We start from the raw sequence: 9,833 nt of genomic DNA on the forward strand, positions 1-9,833 counted from the left end.
GAACCTCTTTGCTTCTATACTCAATCCCTCTTGTTATGAAAGCCAGCATGCTATTAGCTTTCTTCTCTACCTGCTGTACCTGCATGCTTGCTTTCATTGACTGGTGTACATGAACACCCAGATCTCTTTGTGCTGCCCCTTTACCTAACTTGACTCCATTTAGGTAGTAATCTGCCTTCCTGTTCTTGTCACCAAAGTAGATAACCACACATTTATCCACATTAAACTGCATCTGCAAGGCATCTGCCCACTCACCTAACCTGTCCAGGTCACTCTGTAATCTCCTAACATCCTCCTCACATTTCACCCTGCCACCCAGCTTTGTATCATTAGCAAATTTGCTAATGTTACTATTAATACCATCTTCTATATCATTAATATAGATTGTGAAAAGCTGCGGTCCCAGCACTGATCCCTGCGGTACCCTACTGGTCACTGCCTGACATTCCGAAAGGGATCCGTTTATCACTACTGTTTGCTTCCTGTCAGCCAACCAATTTTCAATCCAAGTCAGTATTTTGCCCCCAATAAGATGCGCCCTAATTTTGCTCACTAACCTCCTGTATGTGCTGTAGGTGATTTGATACTCACTGTTTGAATAATGTAGAAAATGGTCCCAGTGTATCGAGCTAGTTTGTTGAACCTCATATCTAAATACTGCAGAGAGAAAAACAGTCAGTGTCAAATAACTTACATTTACAATGGTTTAGCTTGTAATCCATGAAAGTTAAATTCATTTAGTCGATTCTTTTTTAACTCTTACATATTGTTGCTATAACAAGAGATAACAGGATCGAGAGCAGATATCCCTCTTCTGTCAAAAGCATCAAAGTCCTGACTCATGATAGTAAAGAGTCTTCCTTTCGAACCTACTCAACAATGGGTGAGCTTACTGCAAGCCTAATGGAGAAAGTGGGGACTGACCAATGATGGTGCTGCAAACAGATACTTATCTCACACTAAATATTGCACGCACCAGCACAAATACACACTTTCTGTCCGGAAGTGAAGAACCTCGATTCACAGGAAAAGGAGACTTAATCATGGAGGCCAGGGTGCAGAAGAAAGCTATTCTAGTACAATTGCAATGTTTAAAAGGCATCTGGATGGGCATATGAATAAGAAGGGTTTGGAAGGATATGGACCGGGTGCCTGCAGTTGGGACTAGATTGTGTTGAGATATCTGGTCGGGATGGACAAGTTGGACCGAAGTGTCTGTTTCCATGCTGTACATCTCTATGACTCTATCTCTATTGCCTGGATGGATATCATCTTTGACAATTGTTGTTTTATTGAGTGACTGTGTCAGATTGCTATTCAGGAGAAAGGGAAATAAAATTGCTGAGCTAAGAATCAATCAACAACTGTGTATGTGCTCTTCTTTGTGAAATCCTGAAGTAGACCCCTATCCTGACTCGAAAGAAAGCCCTCGCAGAAAAGTTAAGGGCCAAGGTGATTTTATTAGATGTGGGCAGTGTCAGCACTGATGTGCTCCTTATGGTTTTCTGAATGGCAGCCCATGTAACATATACCACAGAGAGTTAGGTTCATAATCAGTCAGATATCTGGAAGTTTATTAACAAATAACTCCGTAAGTGATGTGACATCTCAGAATTACATACACAGTCTAAGTTATATGTTAACCTAGATTACTGATACATAAATTATTGCTTAACTGATGAATTTACTTAACTGCTCAGTGGCTAAATGAATGGAGAGTGAGAACAGAACATTTCATATTAAAGTGTTCAATGCATGATGCATAAAGGTATAGTACAGGTATTCGATCCTTTATCCAAAACGCTCGGGACCAGCTGGTTTTAGGAAGTTGGAATTTTTCCAATTTCGGAATAAGTGACACTTTGATGGTGAAATGTTTAGAAATCTTACCGAACAGCAGCCTCACAGTGAGTACAATGCGTCCTGAAACAGAATTGAGGCCAGTGCTGGGCCACACCTATCCACGTTGCATCTTTCTGAGATTTGTGAAATAATACAACAGATGCTATCTTAGACCTGAGTTGTAGCTGACAGCAAAAGAAAATAACTGACCAGTTGCTGACCCACAGTTTGTTGAGTTGGATTTCCTCGAGTTGGGTTGGTGTAAGTGCACTCCAACTGTCCAATGAAATCTGTTTTATAACCTCTGTTTTTGCTGATTTCTTGTATAGTTATCAAGTGGACAGGCTGTTGGCATTTTACCATTCATTTTCTATATTTTCATTTCCAAGGGATTGTTTTGACCTTATTCTGAAGTCCCCAAAAATGCCAAATAAATACACATAACCAAACCTGAAAACTAAAACCTACTAGCCGTAATTAAAAGGCATTCAAAAGTTGTTTAAAATCTCTCTTATTTTAAAATTCCTTCACACACTTTGTTTATCCATTTCAGCTTCAAGACTACATTGACAGATGAAGTCAGTAACCTACGTAGGAAATCGTATCCAGGTTATTGATATTACATGTATTGCTTCTGGGTTTTAAGCCCAATTGAAAAATTACACTGTGCTGAACCTTTGACTTTGGCCAAGTGTAAGCTTAGTCAAGATGATTGCTGTGAGACAGAGACTTAAACCCGCCTCATTAATGACCCAGTGCACCACTAAAGTGCTCTCTCACCTGATTCTAGTCCCATCCTCCCACCCACTGTTCACAGAACAACTAGATATCTGCAGGAAGACCAGCACTTCGAGCATCTGCATCATCATAAAAAGACTATTGTGCAACCAGGCAAGCATTGACAACCTGACATTGCCCCTCACTGACAACATAATGGTAATTCAGCCATAAAACGACTTTGCTCATGGCACATAGTTGCCATGTAGACTCTCCCTCGCATATACAAACCCATTCTCTCACTTCAGTTATTCTTTAATTACAAGACTGCAGTTAACTTGTCCTTAGGTTCATCCTATCAAAACTAAACACTGCGTCACAGATCAAGTGCCCACTTATCAATGTCCATTGAGGAACATTAGGTATAGGAAAGCAAGCAAACAGTTCCAAAGATCATCTTTTATTTACAGAATGTGAAACTGAATGAACGCAACATGAACCAAATGCTGGTAATTTGACCAATAACTCTGTCACATTCTGGATGGTCAGCTGGACCCTGCTCACATCGACTGGAACCAGGTGTCAGTCAGCTCGTGTCGGTTTGGAGCACCCAATGCAGCTGAATGCTGTCATGGACAAAGAGAGCTTTCTCTAACTCAGTCCGCCCCTTCCTTCTCCTCCTCTAGCACCTCTCCCTTCTCTTCCTCCTTAGAAGACTGCTCCCATACTGTCACTTCCTCATCATCTTTTGTTGTCTGCTCCAGGGCACATCATACTCAGACAATATGACAAACTCTGTCTGAATGATACTGGACAGACACCCAGACCAGTCCAAGCAGCAGAGCCACATCTTCAGCAGCCCTATTTTTCCCTGGAGCATTGGAAGCTGAGGGGTGACCTTAAAGAGGTTTATAAAATTATGAGGGGCATAGACAAAGTCTTTTCCTTGGGGTGGGGGAGTCCAGAACTAGAAGGCATAGGGTTTAGGGTGAGAGGGGAAAGATATAAAAGGGACCTAAGTGGCAACTTTTTCACTCAGTGATGCGTGTGTGGAATGAGCTGCCAGAGGAAGTGGTGGAGGTTAGTACAATTGCAGCATTTCAAAGGTATCTGGATGGTATATGAATAGGAAGGGTTTAGAGGGATATGGGGAGAAAGTGAGGTCTGCAGATGCTGGAGATCAGGGCTGAAAATGTGTTGCTGGAAAAGCGCAGCAGGTCAGGCAGCATTCAGGGAACAGGAGAATCGACGTTTCGGGCATAAGCCCTGAAGAAGGGCTTATGCCCGAAACGTCGATTGTCCTGTTCCCTGGATGCTGCCTGACCTGCTGCGCTTTTCCAGCAACACATTTTCAGCTTAGAGGGATATGGGCCAAGTGCTGACAAGTGGGACTAGATTAGGTTAGGATATCTGGTTGACATCGATGAGTTGGACCCAACGGTCTGTTTCCATACTGTACACCTCTATGACTCTATGACCGTATTGTCTGCTCCACCATGGCCTTGGTCGAAGCATAGGCAGCATCATGTCTGCATCATTTGGTGGTTACGCAGTGGTGGCAATATCCATATTGACAGTGGGTGGTCCCTGTCATCCAGTAACCTGTCTTAGAAGGCACCTGGTCCCTCAAAAGCACAAGAGTGCTCCAGGATGGAGGAAAGGTGGCATCTGCCAGTGTAGTGGGTACACTCTTCCGGTGTTATGGACCAGGCCAGACTCCCTCAAAACATTTCAAAAAGGGAGCCCAGACGCTAACTTTGCTAGTTGTTTTAAGCGGGTCTTAAGTGGATATTCCAGGAGTGAAGCAACTGGTCCAACCACTCAGTTTTAAACAAAACAGTATTTACTTACACATGGACAAAAGAAAACTGAATTTAGAATAACACGACTACTTAAAAACTCAATTAACTCTATGACAACTTAATGATACAGTTCCAAATATTTGCAACATCCCCATAAACAGTCTTTAGATTAGATTACATTACCTTACAGTGTGGAAACAGGCCCTTCGGCCCAACAAGTCCACACCGACCCGCCGAAGCGCAACCCACCCATACCCCTACATTTACCCCTTACCTAATACTACGGGCAATTTAGCATGGCCAATTCTCCTAACCTGCACATCCTTGGACTGTGGGAGGAAACCGGAGCACCCGGAGGAAACCCACACAGCCACAGTCTTTTGGCAGAAAAGGTAAAATTGAACACCTGTGTTTACAGGAGAGATGTCACAGAGAGAGGATCAGCATGGATCTGTTTCCTTGACCAGCAGCCTCAAAAAACAGACAGACTGCTAAATCAAACCAAACCAGAGAAAAGCTGAGCTGAGAGAACTGGCCACATCCCTTTCATTGTACAAGTTTTTTTTTAACTTTAAAGCCTTTTGGCTGAGACAATATCTGTTAGCTATAATCAAACTGGCCCCAAAATCCATCCAAACCAGACACATCGGAACATCTGCGTTTATGACCCCCCTCAAAAAAAACCAAAGACAACCTAACCTTGTTAAAGGAGCAGCATCGTAACGTCAGGAAGTGATAGTAGTGATCATAGATCTCCTCAACATGAATGGAACAGAAGCCCTTCTTGCCGATGAATTCCACAACATTATGTTACTGTGTTTTCAATGTCACGTGTGTGAAGTCGATGGCACCCAGTACCTGGGGGAAGCCAGTTATGTTTCTGAACCCTATTGCCGGGCTGCAACACTAATTCCATCTTGATAGATTGAAATGAACTGATATGATCTTGTACAGATGTTATCAGTAACTGTCCTGATGTATTTGTTGGTGCATTACTGAGAGATCCTATGCAGCTCACTATCGCTTCCTAGAGGGAGCCAGTCACACAGACATTCAAAGCAGCTGTCCCCTTCACAGTCACCAGGAGAGTATGGCCTATCCTTTCTGCAGGTCCCTCTCCAGCATCTGGCACAGTTCCATCACAGTGTCATCGGATGCACAGAACCTGCGTGACACTGCAACTCACTCCTTCCCAGAAATAGAGTCAGGGACGAACAACACTGGGCCTCTTGCAGATCCCAAGCACCTGGGGATGCTACAGCAGCAACCTCTCCCTGATGCGCGTGCGCAGTGAGGCCTGCTGGTGTTGCTTGGCTTGCTGTCAGCTCTGGCCCTCCTGGGTCTGCCTTCACCTCTTGAGGAAGGCAACCACAGCATCTCCCCAGTGGCTGGGTGCAGGACTCTTGATGGAAATGACTGAGATTGGGAATATAAAGAGTAAACAGGTTCTTAGCTCTGAGAAGATTCAGATGAGGCTGAGCCCACTCCTCCACACAGTGAGACATGCTGTGCTCTGAGAACAAGGAACACGCCTCTATCACTCATTCAGCTGCAGCTTGGGGCTGCACCAGCTGAGTGACCAATATATTACTCCAAAAAGAGACTGCTAGGTGGACACTGACATCTTCCATCCCATCAACCATGAAACCTCTCATGCATTCAGTGGAACCGAGCATAATGCTTCCATGACAGACAATGAAGTGATCATCTCCACCTCCATCATCACCCTTACAAGTTACACAAGGTATGAATTGCTTTTGGCCAGCATTCATCACTTTTTAAGTCGTTGTTGCTAATTTGTGATTCATTGAGATGCCAAAATATAGTTTGAAAGCAGCAATGGGGTGATGCAAATTACCTTTGACCAACATTTTAATCCTCAACATGTGAACTCTGCATTGCAAATGGATGATGAAATTATTGTAAACTAAATGAAAATGCAATTTGCAAGCACATGCTTCATGCATTTGCCCCTGCAAAATCATCATGTCCAGTCAACATGAACCACAACCTTTCACCCATCAAACTGACACTGTCTCTGTCCACCTTGGCCATTGTCCACCTCAGTTATGAGTTTCAGTTAGCATTTAGTGAACTGCAAGTGATGTTATGGAACACAGTCCCTAGTAATAACAACACTATCAGCATCAGGTTCTGCCTTATTGCCAGGTACCTTCCAAGCCCAGTTTTCCCTTGCAGTAGCTTGATAGCCCATTTCTGCCACCTTTGCTTCCAACATTCCCCCTTGCCTCTTGAGTTCTAACACTACCATTTATCAAGGAGGTACTGTGGTCCTGTCGGCTGTCCCTGTGGAGACCACAATTGTGATCACTCCAAATAATACTATCCTCCTATAGCCTTCATATCCTCTAATGCTTTTCAGTGTAACCTGACTTGTATTTTAACTTAAACCCTCACACTACTGCCATCCTCTCCCTACCTCAACACATGCCTCTGCTCTCTCCTCAGCCTTGAATGCCCACCCAATTTGAAAATGTGCTTCCCTTTACCCCTCTATCCAATCTATATACATTCTGCTGCATTCTCTGACAGTCCCCTTCACTCTCTGCTCATGGATCAATGCATGGAACATGTGCAGGGAGGGTCAGTTTTGTGCAGGGAAGGTCATGTCTTACCAACTTAACAGAATTCTTTGAGGGAGTGGCAAAGTTAATTGATGAGGGAAGGGCTGTAGATGCCACATGCATGGACTTCAACAAAGCATTTGATAAGGTTCCATGGTAGGCTGATGGAGAAAGTGAAGTTGCATGGGGTCCAGGGTGTACTAGCTAGGTGGATAGAGAACTGGGCAACAGGAGACAGAGAATAGTAGTGGAAGGGAGTTTCTCAAAATGGAGACCTGTGATCAGTGGTGTTCCACAGGGATCTGTGCTGGGACCACTGTTGTTTGTGATATACATAAATGTTTGGAAGCAGGCATAGATGGTCTGATTAGTAAGTTTGCAGATAAGACTAAGATTGGTGGAATAGCAGATAGTGAAGGGGACTGTCAGAGAATACAGCAGAATGTATATAGATTGGAGAGTTGGGCAAAGAAATGGCAGATGGAGCTCAATCCGAGAAAATGCGAGGTGATGCATTTTAGAAGATCCAATTCAAGAGCAAACTATACGGTAAATGGAAAGGTCCTGGAAAATTTTATGTATACAGAGATCTGGGTGTTAAAGTCCATTGCACCTTGAAGGTGGCAACACAGGTTAAAGTCCATTGCACCTTGAAGGTGGCAACACAGGTTGATAGAGTGGTCAAGAAGGCATATGGCATGCTTTCCTTCATCGGACAGGGTTTTGAGTACAAGAGTTGGCAGGTCATGTTACAGTTGTATAAGACTTTGGTTCGACTCCATTTGCAATACTGTGTACAATTCTGATCACCACATTACCGAAAGGAAGTGGATACTTTGGAGAGGGTACAGAGGAGGTTCACATGGATGTTGCCTGGCATGGAGGGCGCTAGCTATGAACAGAAGTTGAGTAGATTAAGATTATTTTCATTAGGAAGATAGAGGTTGAGTGGGGACCTGATTGAGGTCTACAAAATCATGAGAGGTGTAGACAGGGTGGATAGCAAGAAGCTTTATCCCAGAGAGGGACTCAATTACTAGGGGTCACGAGTTCAAGGTGAGAGAAGAAAAGTTTAAGGGAGATTTGCGTGGAAAGTTCTTTATGCAGAAGGTGGTGTGTGCTTGGAGTGCATTGCCAGTGGAGGTGGTAGAAGTGGGCACAATAGTGTCGTTTAAGATGAATCTAGACAAATACATGAATGGGCAGGGAGCAGAGGGATACAGATAATTGGAAATAGGCAACAGGTTTAGATAGAGGATCTGAATCAGCACAGGCTTGACAGATCCTCCTGTCAAGCGGGATTTGTTGTTAGTTGGGAGTTTCTGGTATGGTCAATGATGAGTGTGGTTGACATACAGTTCAAGGGTTTGGCCAAGGTCAGTCAACCACTCGGGGCCGGGCACATCAAGTCATATCACAGGCAGCCAGGGGAATCGTGTATCATCAATCAGAAGCTGCAAAGAACGTGAGCAGGAGTCTTTTCCGTCATGTCTAGGAGCTGCTAATCAAGGTCAGTCAGAGGTCAGAGTAAATGCATTCAAGTGGTTCTAACAAAGAACAAAAAAAATTACAGCACAGGAACAGGCCAGTGGAAGTGGTTGTTGCAGGTACATTAACAACATTGAAAAGGCATTTTGACAAATACATGGATAGGAGGAGTTTAAAAGGATATGAGCCAAGTGCAGGGAAGTGGGGTTAAGATGAATGGACATTTTTGGTTGGCATGGACCAGTTTGGGCCAAAGGGCTTGTCTCCGTGCTGTAGAACTCTGTGACTCTATGACTCCAATGGATGGGATACATTAATGAATTGACTATACTAATGAATTGGGTACAGTTGAATTTTGGTGATAGTTAAGGATTGGTACAATAACTGGTTTGGGCATATTAACTGAGTTGCTGAGCCATTGAGTATTACAACATGGAAATAGACCGCTTAGACCATCATGTCCACATTGGTCATCAAGCACCTATCTACCGTTATTATATCTCCCAGCACTTGGACTGTATATTTATAAGCTAAGGCTTTTCTTGTATTCATCTAAATGCTTATTAAATGTTGTAATGGTCCCAATTTTAATTATCCTTTCAGGCAGTGAGATGCAGTTACCCACTGCCCCCTGGATGAAAATACATTTCTCAAAATCTCCTCTGAACAACCTGCCTCTCATTGTAAATCTATGCCCCCTGGTTATTGACCTCTGCAGACCGTTGAAGACTGAGGGGGAACCTTGTAGAGGTTTATAAAATCAAGAAGAGCATAGGTAGGATGAATAGCCAAGGTTTTTTTCTCAGCATAGAGGAATGCAATTCTAGAGAACATAGACTTAAGGTGAGAGGGGAATGAGTTAAAAGGAAACTGATGGGCAGCTTTCTCATGCAGATAGTTGAGCACGTATGGAACGAGCTACCAGAGGAAGAGGTGGAGGCAGATACAATTACAATACTTAAAATTCTGAATAGGCTGATGATTCATGCTTTCTATTTATATGTTTGTGTTTCTTTGGGTTGGTGATGTCATTTCCTATGGTGATGTCATTTCTATTCTTTTTCTCAGGGGGTAATAAATCAGGTCCAAGTCAATGTGTTTGTTGATAGAGTTCCGGTTGGAATGCCACGCTTCTAGGAATTCGTCCGGAGGCTCACTGAGGATGTTACCTAATATGGTGACAAAACGTCTGAAAATGAACCTTGGTTGAGGAGGGAGGTTGAATGTCTTGTAAAGCGGAAGAAGGGGGCTTACATAAGGTTGAGGAAACAAGGTTCAGACAGAGCATTGGAGGGATACAGGATAGCCAGAAGGGAGCTGAAGAAAGGGATTAGGAGAGCTAAGAGAGGGCATGAAAAATCTTTGGCGGATAGGATCAGGATAACCCCAAGGCATTTTA

At 43.5% G+C, this 9,833-nt stretch overlaps 1 protein-coding gene across 2 annotated transcripts in view; it reads right to left on the minus strand.

Annotated features, from left to right (window-relative positions):
- Positions 1-9,833, minus strand: part of slc5a8l (solute carrier family 5 member 8, like) — a 91,347-nt gene that overhangs the window by 72,921 nt on the left and 8,593 nt on the right. For both annotated transcript variants that reach the window (XM_043717040.1, XM_043717041.1), the window contains exon 2: positions 592-657. In XM_043717040.1, the coding sequence (XP_043572975.1) occupies positions 592-657 (66 nt within the window). The remainder of the gene's footprint in view (positions 1-591; positions 658-9,833) is intronic.

This window comes from Chiloscyllium plagiosum, chromosome 26, assembly GCF_004010195.1.
Source record: "Chiloscyllium plagiosum isolate BGI_BamShark_2017 chromosome 26, ASM401019v2, whole genome shotgun sequence".
NCBI classification, from domain to species: Eukaryota; Metazoa; Chordata; class Chondrichthyes; order Orectolobiformes; family Hemiscylliidae; genus Chiloscyllium; species Chiloscyllium plagiosum.